The sequence below is a fragment of the Fringilla coelebs genome (assembly GCF_963513975.1).
Source record: "Fringilla coelebs genome assembly, chromosome: 1".
Taxonomy (NCBI): domain Eukaryota; kingdom Metazoa; phylum Chordata; class Aves; order Passeriformes; family Fringillidae; genus Fringilla; species Fringilla coelebs.
This window is the reverse complement of record NC_140028.1, coordinates 38,915,236-38,941,127: the sequence shown is the minus strand read 5'-3', so window position 1 is coordinate 38,941,127 and position 25,892 is coordinate 38,915,236. Positions and strand designations below refer to the sequence as shown.

Here is a 25,892-nt window from a genome sequence, read left to right as displayed (position 1 = left end):
GCAGCGGTAGTGCCAGGTAGACGGATGGACTGGATGATGGTAAGGATCTCTTCCAACCTTGATGATTCCAAGATTCTACGCGAAACAAGCGGCCAGAGGGGACCGAGGCTGCCACCACTCCACTTGCCCCCCACCGTCCCGCAGCCGCCGGCAGCCAACCCAGCCGCGGCCCCGGCCCCGGCCCCGGCCCCGGCCCCTTCCCCGCCGCCGCCGGAGCATGCGCGGGGCCGGGCCAGTTCCGCCGCCGCCCCCGCTCCGTTCCTAGCGGCACTGCCGGGATCCAGGGGAGCCGCTCCCACCGCCCCTCTCCGTACTGCGGGCCCCGACGGACGGCAGCCAACAACCCCCTGGGCCGGAGGTAAGCGAGGGGCCGGCGGGCGGGGTCCCGTCCCCCGGCCCTTTGTGCTCTCCTCGGGGCGGGCGGGGGGCTGCGGGCCGGGCATGGCGGAGCGGGGAGGGGGCGGCCGGCGCCGAGGTGGCCCCGCTGTGCCGCTTGCGAGGGCGGTGTAGGTGCCCGCTCCAGCCGCGGAGCCGTGTCCTGCTCCTGCGGGGCCGCCGCTCCCCGCAGCCGGCCGGGGGGAGGCTTCAGCCGGGCTCGGGGCGCTGCCGGCCCGGGGGGCTCCTCCGCCCGCGGACAGGAGAAGCGGCGCCTGGCTAAGGCCCTGTGTGACTATCTGTGCCCGGCCCTCGGGTTTGGGAGCGCCTCCTGGCCCCTCCTTGGGGCTCCGCGGCCACTGCACGGCGGAGGCTCGGGCACTTAAATATTAAGTTCTCTGGTGACGGGCTGAAAGGTGCTGCAGCAGTGGAGTGATAGGACGGGCCTTTTCAGGCAGGCGAGCCCTGCTTCAGGTCTGAAATGGAGGCAGCAGGTTTCGGAGCTGAGCGCATAATGAGGGCAATTGCTCCCAGGCTAATTAGATATGTATCAGAAGGGAAATACTGAGTTATTAGTGGAGAACTCGTCTTACGAAACCGTTCCTCGGTTCGTGATGTCTCAGCCTGACCTTCGGGAAGTGTTGTCCTCGATCTGCTTTAAAGATGAATTTCAGGGCTCATAAGCTTCTAATTTCTGGAATTGGGAGCCAGTGTTCCACTATAGGTGCCAACACTGTGGCCTGCTGTACTTTTCCCACGGGTTACAGGAGGAAGACATATGGGGGGGCGTTTTTAGTTTTGTGTCCTCCCCCCAGTTTTGGCTGCTGGTGCTGTCAAAGACTGCAATCACTACAGGCTGGCCAGACTGGGGTTTAGCAGGACCGTCCTGCTGTGTTTTGTTCGTGCTTTCCGACCTGAAGAATGCGTCGAGAAGCCCGTCTCCTCCCAGCCACACCACCGAAAGCAGTTCGGGATCACTCCCACCTTGGAGACTTCCTGCTGGCAGCTCAGCGTGTCACGAGTGACGCCTTTCATACCTCTCCTGTCGGTGGCCCGGTACTTCCCTTTGGCAAACAGGATCTGCTTAGTGGGACGTGCTGGCAGGGGCAGTCAGACTTTCCAGCCGAGTGTACTGAAGAGGGGGGAGAGGTCTTTACTGCCAGGTTTTGCGGGTCGCCAGCTGAGTTACAGCTCCTGCCCCATGCCTTTCCTTTTGTTGTCATTTCTACGTCCTAAACACTTGGTCTCCTCACAGTATGGAAATTATTGGGGAAAGTGATTCTGATGTTGGTGTAGATTTTTAAGAGAGAAGAGGTTGTAGTGACTCATGTTTTGTGGTATCCACTCCCTAGTGCCTAAAGCCGTTACAGCACCAACTGAAATTCATGTTTATACTGTGAATAACATTGTACAGAAGTCGTGTACAAGTTCTTCATGCAATTACTGGTAGCCCCTGATGGTGTCAATTGTTACTTAACAATCCTTTTTTAAACTAAACGCAATATTCTTGTGGCTCTCACATTATCTAATGTGGGGTATTTTGTTACCATGTGCAAAGTTATGAGCTCACTGAATGCAGTTACAGTGGTGACTGTTCCTCTGGCTCTTTAGTTGGAAAACCAAAACGAGGAACTGGTGATTTTTTGTGAGGGAGCCAGCCTAGCCAGCCAGCCTTTGTGACAAACACTTGGGTTTGTTAACCCTTGGCTGGGAAGGGGAGGCTGAGGGGGTTGTCAAGGGGCAGGATAAACTTCTGGAGTGTTGTCTTACACAATCTGAACACTAGTATTTGTTTAGCTTTGCCAATGCTTTTCTACAGAAAGCACTGTGCTCCTCTTTATAAACTAGCGGAAGGTTGAGGTTGCCTGGTAACCAAGTAACTGTGCAGAGACTGGTCTGTGGAGGAGGTGGCCGGGTTGTTCTGTGGAAGTTGGTCACTGGGGCAGGGGACCTGGCGCTCCCTGTGCTGTGCTCTGCAGCTCTGTGGATGCCAAGATCATCACCTGCAAAGTACTGCTGTTGCGCCTCTCCTCGCCCTGCCATGGGGTGACTCCTTTGGGAACACACTGTCCTTGGCCTGCCCTCTCGCTGACTCTGAACATGTGATAGTGCTAGGACCAGCACCTGAATCTACCAGGGCTGCTGAAGCACAGAAGGAAATGCCGAATCCCATGCTGTGTGTGCCTTGATTGGTGTGAGCAGCAGAATGGAGCATCCAGGAACCACTTACATGACCAAGGGCTTTGGCTTACATTTGCTATTACCCATTTTGGATGAGCAAAAGCATTTCATTGTTTCAGGTTTGATACTGGATTAAAACAGAACTTCAAACTGACCTTAAGTGCATGTGTTATAGTTTCCAGGCTTTAACTATGTTTGGTAGAGTTGCAACAATTAATCCAAAAAGTCAGTGGCAATTAATTTTTGTAATATAACAGACCACGTGTTTACAGTTTAGATCTCTATCACATTTAGAGCATGCTTTTTTGACGTTTTAATTGCAGTTTGACATGATACTAGAGCTGTTGGGCACTGCTGAACAAACATAAAAGCTGTTGATGAATTTAGTGTAATATGAAGAGATGTCTATTGTGTTACTGCAGTATCACATTAGGCATCTGTGTGTGTGGTGTTCATTTAGAAATGGACTTGGTGTCTGCACTTAAAGAAGCAGTAGCTCAAGGATTTATGCAATGGTCACTTTTGGACTGAAATTTTTGCTAAATTGCTACTTTAATAAGAACCTCTTTTCTTTGAATGAGAAAATGAATCCCCAGACTAAAAACCTTTAACAAAACTTCTGTGTTAACTATGTTTTCATTCTCTTCAGTGACTTGCAAAACTGTATCACATTTTGTTGTCTTCTGGTTATGTCCTTCTCCATCCCTCTCACTAAAATGCTCCCATATACTGATGTGGAATATTTTATTGTGGGTTTCAGAAGTTCAGCTGATCTCAGTGAGAGTGTGAGTTAAGGAGCTCTGGAAAAATGGGATTTCCTGAAGCCTCAGGTGACTGGTTCTGGGAGAGCTGGATGTCAGCATGGTGCCTTAGAATATCATGTGAAGCAGTTTTTTTGTTGTTGGTTTTATTTTTTTGGGTGGTTTTTTTTTTTTTTTTGGTTTTGCTTAGGGTTTGGGGTTTTTTTCCCCCTTTTTTTTTTTTTTTAACTTCCTGATAAGTTGTCACAGGGGCTCTCTGAACATCACATGACAGCCAGCCTGGAATTTCTGTGTTTTGAAACTTACCACTGACTGAATCTTCCTAGTTTTTACAGGTCTCTTGCTGCAATTAATGTGTTGCAAATGGAGATGGGAAGCCAAGGTCGGTCTAGTGGCCTCTTGCTGGATCTCATGATTTAGCTCCAGCCTAAAACTGAGGACCACAAAATTGCTTGCTGATTCCCCCTGCCCCAGCAGGATGGAGGGAGAGAATCAGAAGAGTAAAGTGAGAAGTCATGGGTTGATGTAATTAGATATTTAATGTTACAGAAAAGGAAAAAAAAAATTAAGTAGTTGGAATATATAAAATGAGTGATGCACATTGCCACTGCTCACCACTTGCTGACCAATGCCTGTGCCTTTGGCCAGGTTTTCTCCCAGTTTATGTACTAAGCATGATGCCACATAAGCATATGGAGCATGGTATCCCTTTGGCTAGTTTAGGTCAGCTGTCCTGGCTATGTCCCCTCCCAGCTCTTTGTGCCTCTCCAGCCTTCTCACTGGCAGGGCATGAGAAACTGAAAAGCCCTTGACTTAGTATAAACACTTTTTAGCAACAGCTAAAACAACTAGTATGTTATTAATATTCTCATCCTAAATCCAAAACACAGCACTAGGAAGAACATTAGCTCTATCCCAGCCAAAAGCAGGTCAGTGCAATATTAGAAGTGTTGAAATGTTTTAGACAACAGAGTGGAGGCTTCCACAGTTGAATGTAAAATACTGTCCGTGTTGGGACAAGAGCCATTAGGTTTTCCCTCCTGACCCTCATTGTAATTGCATCTTGGCCTCCTTAAGTCTTTCTCTGCTTCCTGTGAAATGTTTTGCTCTGTGTAGGTTTTCTCTTCATTGAGACCTAAACTTTGACAGTGCTAAGTATATTAGATAAAGCCTATTAGCCAAAGGCTGCTGTTGATAACAGATTAAATGGGTAGTCTTAATGGAATTCATCTGTAGTGCCAGATATCTTTACTGCTGACTGGCAGGTCACAGAACACTTGTTTAGAACTTAGTCTGGTTAATTTCTTTAAAAGGACAAAAAAAAAGGAGTTAAACTCAGTAAATATCTGAAAGCTAATCCTGTTGTTTGTTTGCTTTCCCATTTGATTTTTTTTTCTAGTCTGCCCTTTGCCCAGTAGGACTTCATCAAAATGTCTCTCTATCCTTCCCTAGAAGATCTGAAGGTGGACAAAGTTATTCAGGTATGTGGACTTCAAAAACTATGAGTTTTGATGACAACTTATCTGATATTTAATCCAGGAAAGGGGACACTTACTGTAGTTGAGAACTTGTTTTACTGTCTCACTCTGAAAGGGAAAAGACAACCTGTTTACTTTGTAGCTTGATCTAATATGAATAATGCTTATTTACCACCTGGATATATTTATTTTGCTTTATCTATTCATTTGTGTTCTTTTGTCCTTAATATGTTTGTGTTTTTTGAAGTATAGATACATGATCTTAAATAGACAAATATAGTCAGTCTCTTCATATACTTCAGCTCTGACTTGATGACTAAATAATAAATCTGCTGCATCTCATTCCCTGTGTCCATATCTGTGGCAGAAAGTTTTTGTGGTCGTTTGAGCACAAAAAAAAAAAAAAAAAACAAACCACTGGCCATCTTAATGCCATCTGGAATCAGACTTGTCCTCTAGCTATTTCATGGTACTGATCAGTTCTCACAGTACATCCAAGATATCACCTTTGTGCAAAACCTTTATGCGTAAGAATATTGGTAGTTTTATTATTAGACATGATGAGGACTAAAAAAATATCTGTGAAACAAAATAATGAAAAACACTTGAATGGATTAAAAAGTCTGTGAGAAGTTTGATGTGAATATATTTCACAAGGAGTTTTCTTACTTTCTTCGACATTTTACCTTTTCCTGAACTTAACCTGCATTCCTTCCTGGTTTAAACAACAGCAAAAAATTATAGTGTGTTTTGAGGTGCCTGGTACTTCTGTCATTGCTGTTTTCATTGGGAAGCCATCAAGCAAACTACAGGAACAGCTTCTTAACTCCTGTGCTATCCCAAAATGCAGTGCCCTGTCTCATCTGTGTTTGTATGTGTGGGATGGGGCTTTTGAAGTTGTGGGTGCTGTGTTGGGATTGCTCCTGATTGTGTCCTCCCACTCCATTCTTCTTATGTAACCACAGTCCTTTATCTACAGTCTGGCAATGCTGAACAAAAAATTGAGTAGCCTGGAGCCAAGAACCTGCTCCCCTGGCCTTTTATTGACCAACTGCTAGAGTTTATATATTACAGTTGAAAATTGTCATAAATGTAATCAGTAAGCCATTCCATTTTCACTGATACTTTTCATAGGATCACTGAATAGTTTGGAAAAAAGTCCTCTGCAACAAGCAGGGACATATTCAATTCCATCACTTTGCTTAGAACCTTTAATGTCCCAACCTGACTTTAAATGTCTTCAAGGATGGGGCATCTAGCACCTCTCTGGACAACCTCTTCCAGTGCTTCACCACCCTCATTTTGAAAAACTTGTTTTTCATATTGGGTCTAAATTTAACCCTCTGTTAGTTTAAAACTTATATCCCTTGTCCTATTGCAACAGGCCCTCCTAAAAGGTCTGTCACCATCTTTCTTATAAGTCCCCTTTAGTATTGGAAGGCTGCTGTTGGCTTCTCTTCTCCACGCCCAACAGCCTTTTCTCATAGGAGAGGTGTTCCATCTTCTGATTGCTTCTGTCATAATTTCTTTGGGGCCTGCTCCAATAGATTCATGTCTTTCCCATGCTGGGGATCCCAGAGCTGGACACAGCACTCCAGGTGGGGTCTCTACAAGGGGTGAGTAGAGGCAGAATCACCTCCCTCGACCTGCTGGTATAAAAGGCTAAATTACTTCCTTCTCCCAAAGAATGAATTATAAAAATGCTGTCTCTTTAAATAAGTCTGAGAGCCTTCTTAGGAGAAGAGGGGGCAGAGTGCTGAAAGACGTCTGTATCTGCAATGAGTGACTAAGATTCAAATGACTGCTGGCTAAAACAAACAGACTTGTTACACTAAATATTATTCTAACCTGCTCTTTTTCTCCATCATTTGAGTTGGAGCCTGTGCTTCTAAATACACGTGATATTGCTAAATAATGACTCATTCTTGCTGTGAAATCTTTCTTTAAAGACAACTTCCTGGAGTGTAAAGGACTGAGAAGTTTTCTATTTTTAAGCGTTTCCTTAACATCATGAAGTAATTTGACTGTCATGTTGTGTTAGAAAATTTCTGTCCTGTTCAGGATAATGTTTCACTGTGCATTGAGTACTTCCTCCCCCTGCTCCCCCCGCTTTGACATTCAACCTCAGGAAAGTTACTGGAATAGCTATTTCCATCATGCTTAGGAGGCCTCTCTAAGGCTGTATTTTTCACTGGTCATGAACACACAAGGCCAAAAAATAGAGTTGAGGTATTGAGAAGGAAGGAAACTGACTCACAAATATAAGAGGACTTAATAAAGTAAGCCAGTCAGCAATACAGAAATAAAGTTCAATGTGTTCACTGCAGTGGCTGTAGAAAAATCATCTTGGAAGGTCTGCTTCTTTCAGAAGACATACTAGTAGCACTGGATTGCGTGGAACTTGACACCTGAAAAGAGCTATGGATCTCACTAACAATGTCTGTAAATGGTGTGAAGAAGTAAAACTGCTGCTATTTAGCTGAAAAAAGTAATTATGAAACACTGCTAAAGGTCACACCTTAAAACTTATTTGTAAGCTTTTTTCAACAAAGGTAATGTTTCCTTTAAGGCTTTTTAACTTGCTTGATGATGTAAATAGAACAGCTTGACAGGAAAGCCTTTCTGCATTATCACTGTAGCTTTGTCTCTGAGGAAGATAGGAGTTGATCTGCCAAAGTAGTTCTGATACTATTACAGCATGTTGTATTGAAGCTATTTATTTCACATAAAAAGTTTGACTTCATTACTTCAAGATGAATAGTAATTAGCATGTACAAGAAAAAATAAAATACTGAGTCTCCTGCCTGCATACTTTAGATTTATTTTTCTTATACAAGATAACATATGAGAGTTTCTTTGCTTTTAGGCTCAGACTGCCTTTTCTTCAAATCCAGCTAATCCAGCAATCTTGTCTGAAGCTTCTGCTCCAATTCCTTGTGATGGAGGTAAGCTCATGTACTGCATAGTATCTATCCTATGGATAATGTTATGGAAAGCAGTTACGAAATCCTACAGTTATTCAGTAACAGTACAGTCAAAAATAGCTATAAATATGTTACCCTATTTACAAAGGGAAATAAATGTTATCCTGTTTACATTTCCATTTTGTAAATGCTAACACCCACTTTGGTAAGGAGCTATAGGAGTAAAAAACCAGTGTTTGCTTATAAAAGGAAGTTGTGGCAAGCAGTCGCCCTTCTCTTTTTGCAACCTTTTCCAAGTGAACCTACCATAACAAGATTTGATGTTGGTGCCTTTGGGCTCTGTTAGCTCTTACCTCAGACACTTAGTCGTCCTTATTTATCACATATGTATTTGTAAGCTTTAGAGGACAGCATGAGTCAGAGTCTTTTCTCTACACTGAGTTTGCTTTGAGACAGAGACAAATATCTGTCAACAAGTGCCCAGGAAGCTGCCACTTAATCTTGTTGTACAACCAATGTAAATCTTGCAGCAGATTTTGGAATCTGATGTGGGGTGGGAAATCCATCAGATCTGAAGCTGAATGATTTGTACTCGTACTTTCTCCTTCTTTTCTCCCATGCATGTGTACATCCACAAAAGTGCATAGGTATGTTTGAGGTTAGAGCTCTGCTTTAGTAAATTATTCCTGGTCTAAAAGGCCTAAAGCCTTGTAACCAGCAAGACCAGCAGCAGTGCTGGAATGGTGGTCAGGAATGCTGCTTGATATTAAAGCTTGGTGGATGGAACTTTGTCTCCAGTTCTCCTCTGGGTGCTTCTATGTCTATGACTTTAAGGCAGATGTTTGCATAGCTCACCAGAGTTGTTTCTGGGAGATCCTATCTGCATTAGGTATTTACCTGGCCTAACCTCACCAGACCAGATTTGAGTTTGCTTCAGCAGTCTTGGTAACATTTTTATTGCTGTCTATAGTTTGAATTCTCCTGCATGTATTTGGAAAGCAGGAACCAAAACATAATTTTGACATCAGTTTGTGTGTGAATTGCTCTGGAATTCTGTGACCGAAGAATGATTAATCATTCAATATATCCCAAGTGAAAACAGATTAATCAGTCAATATATGCCTATCACTTATAGGATGTGCCAGACCCACTGGAAATGCTTCTGTTCTGCCAGAAACAGGAGACTACACAACATCAAGAGTTTTGTGTTCTGCTATGTGTTTCATTATCTTGAGCACTCTCTGTTTTAAATGGGAATTTAATTCAGCCAGCAAAGATGCATCTGGTGTAGTAAAGAACAAAGCAGAAGAATTGTGTAGCTGCAGAAATCTTGTGCTGTGTTGTGTATAATCCTAGGGGTTTGCTTGAAAAAAGCAAGCAAAAATAGAAAATTTATTCATCAAAAGCTTTTTAATCAATATTGATGAAGCTGTAAGCTTCTGGATTAGCCCAGAAATATGATCAGACTGCTCTCATGAAAAGCAGCATATTAAAGAGCAAAAAAATCTCTTGTTTATACTGGCATTCACCTTGCATTGACCTTTGCTCCTTCCCAGAAAAGTTACTTTCTGTTGCTGGTCAGACATGGATTCTTAAAATAGCTGGTTTTATACATTTATACCCATAAATGAGCACTAGAAATCTAAGCCTTGTGTACTGGGGAGTCTGGTTGCTTCTGAAGCCCTTCTTTCCACTGCCTCTCTCTCCAAGCAGCTTTTTCTGTCCCCACTCATTTAGTGAGAATGTCAGGGGGACTCTCAAGAGTTCTCATAACTGGCCCTTGTCAGATGGCACCAGTTAATGATCTGTGGAAGTCAAGAGCAATATCAAGTTTATTTCCAGAGTTGTTCAGTTTCAAGGTCTGACAAGTCTGTCAGTTCAGCTTCTTTTCCTCCCACTCCTTGTGCCTCCCTATGCTTGGGTATAGAGGGATGTTTTAAGGAGTGTCTGTTTTTTGTCTTGCTGTGAGGCAAGTATAAAGCCCCTTCAGTTTGAAGCTGTGACAAAATGACAGCTGCTTTCTCATGAAGACTCAAAGCAGACTGTAGTGTGAACCTTAGAACCAGGTGGCTTCTGCACAAACCTTCCCATGCCTCAGATCTGGAATATCCTTGGCATGAATGCCTCTTGCTGTTTTGAACTTGGTGGAATGTCTCTGTGTGTGTTCTTCAGCACACCTGGTTTGGGGAAGAGAGCAGTTCTCCACTAATTGCCCCGGAGTTCTAGAGTTTAAGGGCGTGTTCTTATGCAATGCAGCACGATGTTGGTTTTGGAACATGTCACCATGTGTCTATTGTTGTTTGTGTTGTGAAGGGTGAATAGAGTAACTGAAACTGAAAGTTCTCCTGTAAGTTCTTTATCTCAGCAGTGCTGCTTGCCTGGTTACTCTTCTGAACCTGGCCAGAATAACAATTCTGATTCAAGTGGGTCTTTGTCATAATTTTCCAATTAATAATTACAAAAGCACAAGATTTGTTGATGTAATTGTGCATGTGCAAGCGGTTAACTGCTCCTTCTTTTAAACCAACTGTTGTATTGCTTTTTGTTTTGTTTTTCTCCTGTAGGCTTGTACCCCAGATTGTATCCAGAACTTTCTCAGTATATGGGCCTGAGCCTCAATGAGGAAGAGGTGCAGAGAAACTTAGCAGTGGCAGCAGCTGCTCAGCCACAAGGTGTAGGTACCAGTCAAACATATTCTAGAAAACAAAAGTGTAAAGACTAAATGTGTATCTGGCATTCTAGAGAGCAGATTATTATTTGCCTCAAGTACCATACTTGACTGAGAGGTGAATTATTTAAGTTGCAGTGCCTATTTTAGTCTGTTCTGAAACTGAGCAGTCCACTTCCAGTATTGGGAGGGGGTAGGGGAGACTTGGTGTTGTGGGTTATTTTGTGTATTGTTTTTTTAAAATATCACTTCATATAAACTGACATATAGCTATTATTAAAAGTTGAAACTAAATTGTCTGGATGTTTTTTTTTAATCAGCAACTGGTAACACGACCTTCTACTAATTACATGGTAGCTCCAGTGACTGGAAACGATATTGGAATTCGCAGAGCAGAAATTAAGCAAGGCATCCGTGAAGCAATTCTGTGTAAAGATCAAGATGGCAGAATTGGACTTCGCCTTAAGTCTGTTGATAATGTAAGTGTAGAAGTTGCTTTTGCCTCTAGAGATTTTACTGCTGGACTATATTAGTTGTGAAGTTAGGATGTGGTCACAAAATAGTCTTCTGTATAACGGTTTCTTATCTGTTACCAGAATTTTAAAGTCCTTCATTAGACTTGTAATTAGATTTCCAGCTCTCTGGGTAAGAAGCTGAATTTACAGCTGCAGTTTACTGCCTCGTGTTTTATAAGATCTGAAAAATACATGGAATATTTTTTGTTTCACTTTAGAGTGTGAACTTGTCCTTGCGTAGTTGCTGTGATACTTTTTATCAGTTCCAGACTACTTGTCTTTACCTTTGTGGAAAAACTGGGCAGTACTTAATGTTCAGCAGTATGCAATAACTGCCCACAGTTTAGAAGTATCTCCTTTTTTGTAAAAGGCGCTTAAACCATTTAAGCCATTTAATCTAAATGTTTTAAAAAAATTGTACTGCAAGTAGCCTGTAGGGTTAAAATACTTTTCTGTAATTCTTCTAATGCAGAAAATAGGGTTTTCTTAGAGTAGCATGGGGTGGTGTTTTTTTTTTTAACACCCCTCTTTCCCAAGGTATTATTTATAATTTGCTTTGATATTCTTTACATTGTTTTTAGGAGTAGTTTCACTGGAAATAGTTTTGTAACACCTGTTAAAACAGACAAGTATTTACCCCTTTGCTTAAGACTTCAATGTTATGCTCATATTTTTTTATTTTTAATATTTAGAGATCTAGATTGATTTGCTTGTTTTTGAACTTTGTTCTTGCATTAAGTATCTGTCAGAGTTTTAAATACATTTAGAAACAGTCTGAAATTTCAAAAGTGCCCCTTAAGAAGAGATAATTAGTAAGTCCTTTTGTCTTGTCTGTTTGGTGATACTGTGTAGAATGGGAAACTTTAGGGGCTGTGTGTTCTGTGACTGGTCTTCATCTTTAAGCAAGAACTTTCCCTTCTCCTCCCCTCCCTTTTTCCCCCCTCTTTTGTAGGGTATATTTGTCCAGTTAGTTCAGGCAAACTCTCCAGCATCCCTTGCTGGTCTGCGGTTTGGGGACCAAGTTCTGCAGATCAACGGTGAAAACTGTGCAGGATGGAGTTCTGATAAAGCACATAAAGTTCTGAAACAGGCTTCTGCAGAAAGGATTTCAATGATCATTCGGGACAGGTAAAGCCAGCTGCAGATATGGATTTGCCATAATCCATCACTGAGTAATTCTGAGGGGTTTGGGTCTCCCCTTGGTTGAGGAGGTTTAACAAAATCTGCTTGTCCATGTGCTTCAGTAATAAAGATCAGAAATGTTCCCTTTTGTGGGGAGCAATCAAAATGGTTCCTAACTTGTAAACTTCCTGGGCATGATGAGGCGTAACATTTTTCCAAGATAAACTGGTGAGTGAGAGATGGCACAAGTTAAATTTAAACTCTGAGGAGTTCTCTGCTTTTTTTCAGATGCAATTTTTTTCATTTAGTATAAGTGAAAGTCAACAATAAAAGTAACAAAATGTTTGCTGTATTAATTAATACATTTGCATTTTATGTAGCATGATAGCTTTTCTTGTGAACTCTGTTGCTTACATAGGAATTAATGCCAGTTTTACTAAAAGCATGCTTGATGACCTAATATGTTTTTTAAATAATGATCTTGTAGCTAACTGTATGTAGTAAGAACAGGTCAGATTGAACATAAGGCTTGTAGGCTGCAAGAAGACAGATGATACTTCATGTGACTAAGTTTATGCCTCAAAGCTTTTTCCATGTTCTTTCCTGCTTAAGAACCAAGCTTGACTCAGTGGAGGGCAGCTGCTTTGACTGGGGCAGTTACTTCAAGCACTGAATTAAAATACTGTGGCAGTAGATTCCCTCCTCTGCCTACCACTTCTGTGCCCAGCATGGCACCCTCTTCCTATACCTACTGCCTTTTTAAGACACAATTTAAAGGTTTATTGTCCCCAAAGCAGTTGGGAGTAGCAGAAATGTTGTTGAGGAAGCCTTGTGCTCTCAGAATCCTGTAGTCTACCCACAGTTGTTAAAACTGCCTGCACTGAGTTATTGACCTTGTAATGTTTGTAGAGAACTTTATTTTTAGTGGATATTTGTTTGATTGACGTGGTGGGTGGGTGGATGTTGTATGTGATTTTTGTATTGTTATTGATCCAGATGGTGAAATATCTGTAGAACAGGGAAAAGATGTAAGGTTTATAAACAATTATATTTTAATACAACAATGAAGTCAAACCCAACAACTTTTCATTATAGAAAATATGAGTCCCTTAGAGCACAATTACTTTTTATAAGCCAAAGATGCTAAAATAAAAGTGAGTTTTTTCTGTGGTTTAGTAGACTGAAGATTTTTATTTTAAATATTTTAGACCATTTGAACGAATCATTACCATGCATAAGGACAGCACAGGACATGTTGGTTTCATATTCAAGAATGGAAAAATAACCTCAATAGTGAAAGACAGTTCTGCTGCAAGAAATGGACTTCTGACAGAGCACAACATCTGTGAAATTAATGGCCAGAATGTAATAGGGTTGAAGGTAAAATAACTACTGTGTGTGGGGTGTGGATAGCTGTGAGCTTTTTATGTTTGTGTAGTGTTTTTGGAGAGAGAGAAAAAGTTGTAATATATTGTTTAGTGTTCATAAAATAAAAACTTCAGTCATGACTTAACTTGTTGGGAGAGACACAGATGTTATAGGCCTTTGTGCAGTTTTGTGTTGGTTGTCACAGCTCATTCTCATTCTACCTGGCAAGGCTGGCCCTCTGTTTTATCTGTAGTCCAGCCTTGCAGGCAAAATGAAGGGAAGCTTCCTCCTTCCAACCTGCATCAAAGTTTAGCAGGAAATGTGTATGACATCTGTGTCCCTTCTCTAGTCAGTTCAAGCATCTGTGAAGTGGCATTGCAGTTTCAGTGATTTGTCCTGAAGGTTGAGTGCTCCAAACAAGGAGTTGGGGGGGTCTCAAAGCCACGTGAAATGGGTCTAGAAAAAGCTCTTGAACCGTTGCTTTCTTAGTCAGCTTGAGTTGTGTTGCTCATACGACTTTTTGTTTCCTGACAGGACTCGCAGGTTGCAGACATCTTGGCAACAGCTGGAAATGTAGTGACCATCACTGTCATGCCTTCCAGTATTTATGACTATATAATAAAGAGGTAGGTAATACAAAGCAGCCGTGGTGTTATTTATAATCCAGCGGACAGTGACTAGAAAGTGTACTCATGATTAAGACCTAATTACAAACTTTACTTGAAGACTGGAGGAGGGGTGGGGATGCCTGAAAATTTGTTTATTCTGATGTTTTGGTAACATTGGTGTGTGTTGGTACTGTTTTTAACCTATTCTGTGTTTGTGATGATCCTTTGTCTTTTCCTCTCTGGAAAAAACCTTTTCTAAACTTCTTTTGACTAAGCCTGAATTTCTAAGAATGGAATAGTACAAGTATTTGTTACCTTTTAACTAAAATATTGTTTGTACTGCATGTAATTCCTATGGCATAAAAGTGATTCTGGGCAGGGTAGTTTTGGGTTTCTTCCTAATCCTTTGGAAACAATTGCTTTCTACAACTAAATCTGTCCTGCAAAAATATTTTTGAAGTTGCTAGACATTGATAATGCTTCAGGTGTAATTGACTCTTTTTTTCAGGTAAAGGATACCCCCTTGGCTTGGTATCCTCTTTCTACAAAGCAGTTTTCAGTCTAACAGCCACCTTTCCCTCTGCTCTCCTTCCCTTGTGCTTCTACTCTGCTTGCACACATGTCCATACCCTGAAAGATACCAACAACACAGCTCAGGTGCTTATAGAAATGCTGAGTATTGTGGGCTTCTCTTTAATCTCATGGTGCAGTTTCATGCAGCTTTCTGTAGCAACTTGTCCAGAATAGTGGAGCTAAAGTCCAGCTTCTGGTTTGTATTGAAGGACTTGCCATGACAAAGCTACTGTGAGCAGAAGCTTGAGTGGTCTTCCATAGTTTTCTTACAAACCTGAATGCCTTTTCCTTTTCCTTAGGATGGCAACTAGCATCATGAAGAGCCTGATGGATCACTCTGTTCCTGAAGTCTAAACTTGCACCATGGATGTGTGTGTACATATATATAATGATGATTCCACTAAACTTGGGCTATTATACTCAGTGATCTCTTTCTTCTGCACATGAGCCTTTCTGGAGGCTGAGAGAAGATATGCTGCATCAAGCATTTGCATCTATAATGGCTGGGAATGTCACCGTTCAACATATCTTGTGTATTCACACACTGTAAAACTTGCAGCCTTACATGCTTGACAATGTGAAATTCCAATTGTGTTATGACTTCTTTTTGTAGGTCTTTTATTTAGCTTACTACTACTATAAGCCATTGCAACTAAAGGAACCAGGTATCACTTGCAAAGCTACATGTTGTTACCCAGGACAATGCTGTGCTTTGTATGTCTAAGACAAATGAGTATTTTTACTGCTTTTTGTTTGCAAGAGTAGATTTGAAATAGCATATTAGAAGTAAGGCTAGTACTAGTTAATTTTTTGTTCTAGTAAATACTGTTTACACAAAAATGCCACCTAGCTGAATATAGCTCAAGGCATCAGTCAGTAAGTAAGCATTAATTAAAGTAGTGTACAGATACTCAAATCTTTTTATTACTTGTTATATGAATTGTAACTAATATGCTTCTCTCTCGCCTTAACCATGTTCTTTTAAGGATTTAGACATAACCAAATAAATGACCAAAACTTTACATCCTGTGTGTGTACCTACTTAAGATGAGGTAAAACAGGTTTGTTTTATCAAGGTCAGTTTCAGCCAACAACTAAGATAGGAAATGATATTTTTAAAAGCTTACTCTTTATAACTTTGAAATATTTTAGAAGGGGTAGCTCTGGGCTGCTTTAAGTAAGATGTGTTGAATGGAAAATATTCTTCACTGTGAGGGTGGTGAGGCAGTGGAAAAGGCTGCCCAGAGAAGCTGTGGATGCCCCATCCCTCAAAGTGTTTAAGGCCAGTCTGGATGGGACCCCAGCAACCAGCTCAAGTGGAAGGTGTCCCTGCCCATGGCTGGGGGCTGGGAACTAGGTGGTCTTTAAATCCCTTCCTACCCAAGCCCTCTTATGATTCTAAATTTCTTTCCACCTTAAGCTTAATATTATGGAATAGCAGCTAGCTGTTCTACAAGATGTACTAATTGTAGAGTTGCAGTTTCACTGTGAAATGGCCTACAGCTTTCTGGGTGTGCTGGGTCAGGCTGGGTTAATGAAGGTAGTGAAGTAGGAGTTGAATTTAATTTTCTTGTAGGAGCAGGTGTGGGGCTGCGTTAGTGACCAAAGCAGGGCTGATAACACAGCAGGGTGTTTGCTGAGTTGTATGTGCACAGTGTCAAGGCTTCTCCTGCCCCTCATTCTGTCCCCTGTTCCCAGAGAGCAGGAGGCTGAGAGGGAGCACAGCTGGGGCCACTGATCCAAACTGGCCAAAGGAATATTCAACACCATTCGACATTATGCTCAGCAATAATTAGGGGGGAATCTTTCCAAGGCAGTTGTTGGTCTGGGCATCAGTCTGCTGTGGGAATAGGGGTATGATTACCTTTGCATCACTTTTTTTTTTCTTCCTCACTTTCTATTTTCCCTTTGCTTAGTTCTCCCATCCACAGCAATCCATAAATTCTTGTAGCTTTTGCACTTTTTGCCCCTCTTGCTATGGTGCAGGGTGAGTGAGAAGCTGATCATTGGGATCAGCCCACCACAACAGGTCAGGGGCATGTTCAACTGAGACTTGAAGTTTAGTGATTGCCTTTTTACTATTTTTTCCCCCTCTGCTCTGTTTCAGGTTTCAGCCGTGAAATCTAGGATTAATGAACTTCAGTTTTCCTCATAGTTGGCAGCAGCATGAAGTCAAAGCAAAGAACTTGAGTTCAGTAGAGGTCTCATTTTATAAAGATATATTTGGGGAATCAGTTTAGCTATTCCTTCAGAACTTACCTGGATCAAGAATTGGTCTGGGGGTTGTGGTGGCATCTTTATTTTTTTGCTTGTCCATTTAAGGGATTTATGCAAAAGATTCTAAGAGATCACATTAAAAAGAAAAGCAAACACTTCAGAGCTTGGCAGTCTGCAATAAACAAAGTCTTCCTCATTAGCATGTGTCGCTAATTGTTGCTTTTCCTGGGTTGGGAGACCTGCTCTTCCAGGAAGGACTGAAGTTCAGCAGTGAAGAAGTGTCTTGGTATGTAGCTTGCTGTTTCTCAAATGAATTTCTCTGTTATGGTAACCCAGAGAAAACCATTACAGCACTTCAGGCTGGAGAGGTGATCAGATTTATCCTGCAAGCCAATTTAATGGGACTGTTTGGTTACTAAATGATGTGTCTCTGGAACCACTGTGGCAAGCCTCCACTGGCAGTAATTGGTGGCTTCATGTAGCATTGGTATAATTCAGCCTCATGGACTTAGCCCTCTGCCTGCAGTTATCTTTAAGGGCTTTGCCAACCTCGTTTGCTTAGCTGTGAAATCCCTGGAGCCCAGACACTGATCACTGCTTCTAACCAGTTTTTACTTAGGAGCAGATGAGTCAGCAAGGGCTGATTATAGATCTAATTGGGCTTTAAAACACTGTTTACAGCTTAACAAGTGGCATTTGGTTACTTAAATCTTGTGACTCCCTACTAAACAAATCATGCTAAAACTGAAAAAAAGAGTAAAGCAAGACAACAATATGTTGAGGGAATGTTAGATGACAATACTTATTTTTTTTTGTTATCAGACAGATTGCTGGAACTACGGGGCACTCCATTGGAAAAAACAGTGGTAGAATGTCAATACAAGAACTTCCAGCTATTGCAGATAGCAACAAGAAATAAAAGAATAATCAAAAAGCTCCTGTTTTAAGGCAGAAATTAACTGGCTCTGAAGATAACTTATGATTAAATGCATATACATAAATTCACAGAAACTGGAAGGAAGTATCCAGTCAACAGGGTTAACTTCATTTTTCCCCTTTAAAAAGCTCTGGTTGCTTTAGGCAATGGAGCAGGGTGAGGGCTCTGTTTTATGAGCATGCTTTACAGCACAAGGTAACCTCAGCTGCAGTCAAGAGCTGTGCATACCATGCATCCATATTTAACCAAAAGGGTATATTCTCTCAGGGAGTTTGACCCTGAAGCTTCTGCTTCTCCAGTTCTGAGTTATTTTCATCAGGTTTAGCTTAGCAGTAGGCCCCCTAGTGACAAAGGACAATCCGGAATTCACCCAAGCCATTTCCAGGTAAGTGTACAAAAATCACATTCTACCATGTTTGCATACACACAGATATGTTTGGGAAATAAATAAATTTAAAGGTGAAGAAACATGGCAGACACCAAACATTCTTCTGCAGGATTAAGACTGGCACAGCAGGCGTGCATGGTATGGCTTAGACTTTCACCATGTGTGGCTTCACCACACACACTCATTGATTACATAAAAATCTAGTTATCTGCTAAGCCAAGAGAGTAGTGCAGCTGAAATAAATACCACTTTGGTTTAATAGCCTTACCTTACTGAAAAATAAGCTCACACTCCAGCATAATAGAATAGAAGACTGGGGGAATGAGAGAACAGCACCTAACCACAAGCTGATTCTTGGTATTGTAAAACAAACAGCTGTGTCTTGGAATAGGCATTGGGTGTCAAACCCAAGGCAGGGTATCTGACTGAAAACAGTTCAGTAGAACATTTGCCCTGGACACAGTGCCAGGGCACCTCAACACCAGCAGTAGGGAAGACCAGCAGAGAAATAAATAGATCTTCAGTCATACTCAGGCAGCATTACAAATGCAAATGAGTATTGCTATAAATAAACCATTAAATACTTCATTTAAACAATTTAAATATTTCAAGTCTTTCACTTCAGAACAGCTCCTCCCAGGAAAAGATACCCTGAAGTCCTACAGAGAAAGTAGTCCTTTGAAGTCCTACAGAGAAAGTAATCCTTGTGCAACACTGCTTTGTTCCTGGGTTAAGACAGCTGAGGGATTGGATAAACCCAGGAACTGTAGCTCTGTTTAAATGCCATACTGAAATTCCATCCCAAAGGTGATTTGAGTTAAAGAACTAAACAAAACATGAAAATGCTGAAGATTACTAAGAGAAAAGGATAGTAATAAAAATGAGGAAAAGAAGGAGTGATAGTCTTTTATACTCCAATTTCAGGCACAGGATTAGGGGAATATTTATCCTAACACATGTATGTGTATCTGGTCTGTTAGGAGATCAATTTTATGCTTGTTTTCTTTTCAGACCAATACATTAGGGCTGGTTTTGAGTAAGAAAAAGCAAGAGAGAATTTGTTCTTATTGTGCTGTATGCCTTTGCAAATAGCCACAGCTAAGGACTGTCCAGGAGCCCAGATGGGGGACTGCTCAGAGCAGCAGCTGCTGCGGTGTTCAAAGCAGTATTTACAATCACATGCATCTCCACTAGGAAGAAATGTTGACTGCACATGACAGACAGCATTAAGCTCCACACACCCTAAAAGGCTTAAATTAAGAATGCAAATGCTTCCTCTTTCAAAGCATTTCAAACAGCAAGTTATGATACATTCCATGTAAATCAAACAATGAGGGCAAGTTACGAGCACTTTAATTACAGAAAAATAGTCTTTAATTTCATATCAGATATCATTTTACACAGGCAATTTCAGTATGATAGTCCATGAAAAACAAATGCATACTTTATGGAAGTAAAGAGCTCTCAATGAAGTCAACATAACATAGAAAGTTGTGGTAGAACAAAGCTTCCTATCTGGTTGAACTTCAGCAGCCATCATTGCACAGAGTTAAGTTCCTTTAAAAGGTTTGGTTTAAAATTAGAGTTCATTTAAATGACTGGAGGGAAAGGCACTTAGTATTGCAGTTTCCAGAACATGATTTGTTTGTCTTCCCCTCCTGTAATAACACTGTTGCACTGTTCATTCATCCACATGGACATAACAGCACCTGGGAAACAAAATCACAAACAAGTAAATCCAAATGCAAGTAAGTGTGGTACTTGAGATGACAGAACAGATCTTTCTTTGAGAGAGTTCAGCATAGTCTGAGCATTGGATTACACTGACACCATATATGCTACGAGAAATTTTAGTAGGGTCCTAGGTCGCTGCTCTTATTCACAGTAAGGATCTCATGCTCCGTTGCCCCGGCTGACTTTTGGTACTAGAGAGACAACATCATTGCTATGTAGAATGCAGATGGCAACTATGGAAAGCATTCATGGAGAATGAACTTTTTCACTGACATTTGGGATTTTCACGTTAAAAGTGTGTTCACATCTTGTAGCATATGCCTCAGAACTACTTTTAATTCTGGTGTTTCAGGTAAAGCTGACATCAGGAACAGCCAGCTGGTTGAGCAGATGACTCTCAAACTCTTCAGTACTAAAAGAGTTGGGAAATAGGAATCTCACGTTCAGTTTGAGAATGGGAATAGTTCAGGCATACCTGTATGTGCTTTGATTTTTTCAGTAACTTTTCCTCCAAGAAGGTCCCAAATCAGTAATTCACCAGACTGAGATCCTGATAAGATGGTATTTCCATCCCATTTAAAGCACCTGCAAGTAAATTAGTTCATGTCAAGCTTTTGCATTATGACAGCCAAACATTTCCAAACTAGGACAAAAAAGAACTGGGAATAGAGATATGAAACCCAAAGAAACTACCTTTTAACACAGTCTTTCTGTGATTATTCCCAAATTATTTTAAAGATGCATGATCCAAACTTGGTTCTGTGACTGCCCTAGACCCAGCCAGGCTTTCCCCTGGCAGAGTATGAAACGTAATCCCATAACAGAAGAGGGCCCAGTCAGCTATGCATGTGATATCCCTGTGCTCTCATGAGCCACCACTTTCACTTCTGCCACTTCATATTCCTGAAACCATCACTTAAAAAGCAAAGATGACTTTCAGGTAAATATATATGTGAACATGCATATGTTATTATGTATACCCACAAAAAAAATGAATTGTATTCCATGTAGAGCTGCTATATTTTTACTCCAGTAAGAGTAAGCATTCCATCTGTTTATCTGATAAACCATAAATAACTCTACACTTTTCAGGTGGTGAAAAAATGTGATCAGTCTTTGATTTTAAAAGCCAATATTTTTTTAAGACTATCAAAATAAAAAGAAAACAGTAAAACAAAACCTCCACAACAAACCCAAAAATAAGAAAACTCAACTTGTTAGACATGTCAGTAGCTCAGCTGCTGGAAGAACTGGTTAGCTACAGCTGTCATCATCTCTAAGCGACATGAAAGTTGTTGTTGAAAAGTTGTTTACTTAGAGAGCTGTTTGATTTTGCCCCAGTTTGGAAAGCTTGATCATAATGCACACAACATGCTAGAATGTCAGTCTTTTCACTCTAAAAAGTGATAAACAAAGTTCCCAGTATTATGGCCCTTCCCACTCTGCTGTCACCAACCATCTCCAAAACCTGCATGTTCTCAGCATTACCTCTGTGGCTCTTCAGTGGTCACAGAGGATACGAGCATTCCAGTTTGTACATCTATTACTTTAAAACAACAGTCCTCCCCTGTGCTCAGTAGATGTCTGCTGTCTGTACAAAAGAAGGAAGCAAACAAAAGGAACAACAGACATTCAGTTCTAGTTGCCAAAGCACTCTGTGATCAGCATGTTGGATGTGACATTACCCGACCTACTTATCTATAAATAATTTACTGGAAATCAAGTCTCTAAGCAAGCAAAGATAAACAAGATTGGTTTAGAGTCTAGATCACTGGTCTACAGCCTAGCATGGCCTTGTCTACAATTAAATTCTTTACAGAGAAGATGTGTGAAAATCCAAAACATCTCACCATCCCCCTTGAAGCAGTAATTCCAATAAGATATATTGCACGGCATTAAGAATAAAATTCCCTTTGAAACTCCCAACAGTGCATATTAAAAACTGAAATCCAACATACCAGGACTAAAAGCAGCATGAAATACAGTCCCAGAATGATGTGGCAACTGGTGCAACACTGTTGCTGTAGTAACATCCCAAATAGTAATGGTACCCTCTTTGGTTCCAGATGCCAGGATGGTATTTGCCGCATTAAGGTCCATTGTATTTACCTAGGAAGTTAAACATCCCATGAGCTCTTCTCTTCTTTCATGTGAACCATCTTGAAACAGGTTTTAAACACACAAAACAAGCCCATTATCCCTAAGAGGATAATTATGAAAAGCTTTGAATTTAATTCTCAACATCCTTAATTAGGTACAAGTGTGAAAAATCCAAACTATAAGAAGAAAAAATAGGTCACTTTGAAGACCTTTTAAAAAGCTTTTGCTTTGCAGAATCAGAAATGCTAAGTGACATTTCAGACTGCTTTTAGTACCATTACTCTCCATCTAACTAGACTCTACCCTTAAGGGTAAAATGTTTAACTTTTATTAAACTTCCTACCCATCAGCTGTTTCCAGTTCTCTTGGGTACTTAAATGTTATGAGAATGGCTTCAGCATTTGCCAACGTTGTGACCTATTAAAAAACTAACTCTTAGGAAGGTTTAGAACACAGTCATTCTAAATATCTTCACAGACTGATGTTAGAGGCCATAAACAAAAGTATGCAGTTACACATTTATGATGCATTGCACACAATTTTTTCTATATTTGTGTATTTGTATATTTACAGTGAAATTCACTAAGATATTTACCATGATAGCATGGTAAACAGCTCAGGATTTCTTTTTCATTTGCTTGCCTTACATTAAGAAGAAGCTCTAACGATCAAAACACTTGAAAAAAAGATTATTCTGTTTTCAAAACCAAAGCAGCAAACGAAACCACCCAATTCTTCCTGCCTCCCATAGGAATTCTGTGCATACAAGCTGAGCAAGACAAATTAAGAAACCTCTGTTTACATTGGTGCTTCAGTCCCAAGACATGGACCTTTCAACCCGGAACACTGGTGCAGAAGCATCAGACAGTGAAAACCCCAAAATAAAAACAAAAAGCCCCTACACATATTTCCCAAAACACACCCCTAAGCCCCTAACCCAATCTTTGTGCTTTACCACTAGATCATGATTTCTTGTTCTCAGATACTGCATCAACATACTTACACTAACATCATGTTCTAACTGTGCAAGCAGTTCAAAGTGGTGTTTTTTATTGCTCAAGGTCTCTCCAGGAACACAGTGCCACACCTACAAGACAGATAGTTATGTTTGTTCAGCAGAACCACGTGGTGAACACAACTCTGCTGACTCCAGATACCCTACAGAACCTACCTAAGAATGGGTATATCACTGCAATAAATGTGTACTTACAAAAAAAATCATACACAGCAGGCTTTGGGAAAGTTTTTCCTGTCTCTAGCTTCTAAATTATCTTTCCACCTAACTGTAGGCATGCTCTTTAGATTAGCAAGTTTCTGCTCCCATTAGCTGAAGAATGTAAACTCCAAGATTATGAAACATTTTAGAAATCTATTCCACCCAAGAAACATAATCCCCAAAGTCACAAAACATTCCAGTTTCTCCAACAAATACAGTTTGTCTTCAGAATCCTCATTTTTTACAGTAAGTTATAATGAATGAAATTTCCTGAAAAAACACTTTAGCTTTGAATCAGTTGATCTAAAGCTAAATGAAGAATAAACTCTGGAAATAAACTTACTGTGATACTAGCCAGGTTTACTCTAGTACAACAAGTACATCCACCCCAAAGCATTTGGCTGGCAGAATATTACAAAGTGCTGGCTATAAATAGTCATGCAACTGTAACAGTCCCATCTACAAACCTTCACAGTGGAGTCCCAAGATGCAGAAAATAAGCGCCCATCACGCCAACAGATCTTGCTGACTGCATCGTCATGGCCCAATAGGACATCTTGCTGTCTTCCAAATGCAATTGAATAAAAATATCTAACAGAGAAAGGTTATAAAAGCATTACATTTTGTAAAACTTAAGGGTTTTTCTTTTAAATAAAGTAACTTTGTTTCTGTAGTGTCTAACAGAAATCTAGTGGGAAAAACTAGAAATACAGATACTGTGTTTTAAAAATGTGATGATTTTCTGTATCATTATCTAAAAGCATAAACAGCAACCAAGGCACTCCATGAAATTCAATAAAGTCAACAAGAAGTAAGTACACACATATGATTGTCCCATGAAGAACTTATGACAGTGGTATCTCCTGGTAAGATTAGACAAGATGACAAAGCCTGCAAGAAAAAAAAAACAAAACTCAATTTCCTACCCCAAATCCAATTCAAGTACATTAACATGCTTTTGGACAACAAGAAGCATTTTAATATTCTATTAAAAAAAAAACATGCAGATGTTATATGAACACTGATCAAGAAAAACCTTAGAGGCTGGACACTGAACATTAAGAATACTTAATCTCAATTAAATAAAGGTAGCAGAAACTTTCAGAAATACATGCAGAACTGAAGAATCTTTCCAAAGAAACTGGTATTTCAAGCACATGGTATGTAATTCCTCACTCAGAAGTAAGTGGGTCAGCTCTTCATCTTGTAAGCTGCTCTAAATTCTAGACACAAGTAGCTAACAGAAACTAAAATTGCAGATTCTTTTGATGTTTGTTCTCCATCACAGGTACTTATTAGCTCAGGTCTTTCAAAGAAGAAATATAACTGTCTAATTTTTACTACTTTCCACAAGAAACATTATTTACAGATAGCTACTCAGTTACTTTACTGTCACTATAAATGGCAAGGAAAAAGCCAACAATCAGCCAGTGCTTTTACCTGCTATCATTACTGGTCATGTTTTAGGTCTGTTTGAAAAATAGTAAGCTGCTGGACTGTAAACACTACTCCTTTTAGCATTGCTTGAAGTGTTTAGATCAGCACTAAAACTAGGGGAGAAGAATTAAGAGTATACAAAGCCTCCTCATGAAAAACAGACTTTAGGCTTAGGAGTCAAAGAGCTCCCTTTTCACAGTGCCAAGAAGCACTGTTCCCAAGTTTGCTGAAGATTAGGAATTGATGTATCTAGATTCACCTGCTAATGTGTCTCATGGCAGACCATAGGGTCTAGATCCTTCAACTTACTTGGGGACCAGTCAGAACATGCTATGGCTTCTGTCTGGGCAACACATTTTCCATTCTTGGTCCCCCTAGAGATGGTGGTAGAGAGAAAACTGATATATCTTGGTGTCTTGCGCCAATAAAAGACTGAATATGGCAACTGGGAGCGTCTCTTTATAACCCAGGTCTGGCCACAGTGCTCCACCACAGAAAATCAAGCTCTTTTAGGAGGAGGGGAAAGTGTTCACAAGTTGCTGAGATCATTGCTCGTGGAAGAAGGATGGCTCATTTTCACCCAGCACAGATTCCACTCCCTGTGCTTGGTTTTCCTCTGCTGGCTGACTCACAGGCTTCAAACACTTGGGTGCAGTAAGGCAATGCTGGATGTGAGCATGTGGTGGAATTTAGGCTTTAAAATTCTGGTCCCAATGGCAGTTCAAGGTTGCTCAGGAAGACTGAGCATGCTCATGCCAGACTGTCTACCACAAGCTCTTCCCTGGATAGCAGGGCAACAGAACAGAGCCAGTGTAACCATTTAATGCTTCTTCCCCATATTTGCAGAATGTGCTCTGTCTCTCTGGTGGCCTGAGAGAGTCTCAATTCACTCTGCTAAATTATTCACACACAATACAACTGAGTCAGCAGGGGAAAGAAAAGAGGCATTGATGGATGTTAAGAGCCATCTCACTGAGCAGCTTTCAGAAGATTCCCAATCATCTCACACTTATTTTGACAGCAGCCTACCATGTTTGAGAAGGACACACTTCTCTGGATGGTTTTCGAGTCTTTGGAAAACATCTTCAAAGTTGAATCTGGAGATAAGGGACAAAATAAAAAATAAAAGGACTATTTTATATTCTAGAAGCTAGTAATTTCGCTCCTGCTTGAATATCTTAGTATGAAAAGCTGACACAGGTTTCTCACAGTCTCTGAGAAACTCTTTATAAGGCTTGTGACTTGGGCCTGGAGCTACCTTGTTTTGTGCCAGTTGCAGATGGACTACCC

The 25,892-nt window shown here is 40.7% G+C and overlaps 2 protein-coding genes across 4 annotated transcripts in view; one reads left to right on the top strand and one right to left on the bottom strand.

Moving 5' to 3' along the window:
* Positions 1-220: 220 nt before the first annotated feature.
* SDCBP (syndecan binding protein) lies at positions 221-15,595 on the top strand. The gene is made up of 9 exons (XM_084220996.1): positions 221-358; positions 4,717-4,798; positions 7,662-7,740; positions 10,284-10,393; positions 10,708-10,866; positions 11,855-12,030; positions 13,233-13,404; positions 13,927-14,018; positions 14,873-15,595. Exons 2-9 carry the CDS (start codon positions 4,748-4,750, stop codon positions 14,925-14,927), a joined length of 894 nt encoding a protein of 297 aa, XP_084077122.1. The 5' UTR covers positions 221-358; positions 4,717-4,747; the 3' UTR covers positions 14,928-15,595.
* A 3,858-nt stretch (positions 15,596-19,453) lies between these two features.
* The window catches only part of NSMAF (neutral sphingomyelinase activation associated factor), a 38,150-nt gene continuing 31,711 nt past the window's right edge, over positions 19,454-25,892 (bottom strand). For all 3 annotated transcript variants that reach the window (XM_084213879.1, XM_084213880.1, XM_084213881.1), the window contains 8 exons: positions 25,632-25,699; positions 23,989-24,056; positions 23,633-23,756; positions 22,953-23,036; positions 21,808-21,958; positions 21,338-21,440; positions 20,325-20,434; positions 19,454-19,824 (listed from right to left, as the gene is read on the bottom strand). In XM_084213879.1, coding sequence (XP_084070005.1) covers positions 19,730-19,824; positions 20,325-20,434; positions 21,338-21,440; positions 21,808-21,958; positions 22,953-23,036; positions 23,633-23,756; positions 23,989-24,056; positions 25,632-25,699 — 803 coding nt within the window. In that variant the 3' untranslated portion in view covers positions 19,454-19,729. The remainder of the gene's footprint in view (positions 19,825-20,324; positions 20,435-21,337; positions 21,441-21,807; positions 21,959-22,952; positions 23,037-23,632; positions 23,757-23,988; positions 24,057-25,631; positions 25,700-25,892) is intronic.

Coding starts and splice junctions, on each gene's coding strand:
- SDCBP (XM_084220996.1), top strand. CDS start 4,748: ATGTCTCTCTATCCTTCCCTAGAAGATCTGAAGGTGGACAAAGTTATT. Junction 7,741..10,283: donor TCCAATTCCTTGTGATGGAG/GTAAGCTCATGT, acceptor TTTCTCCTGTAG/GCTTGTACCCCAGATTGTAT. Junction 10,394..10,707: donor CAGCTGCTCAGCCACAAGGT/GTAGGTACCAGT, acceptor TTTTTTAATCAG/CAACTGGTAACACGACCTTC.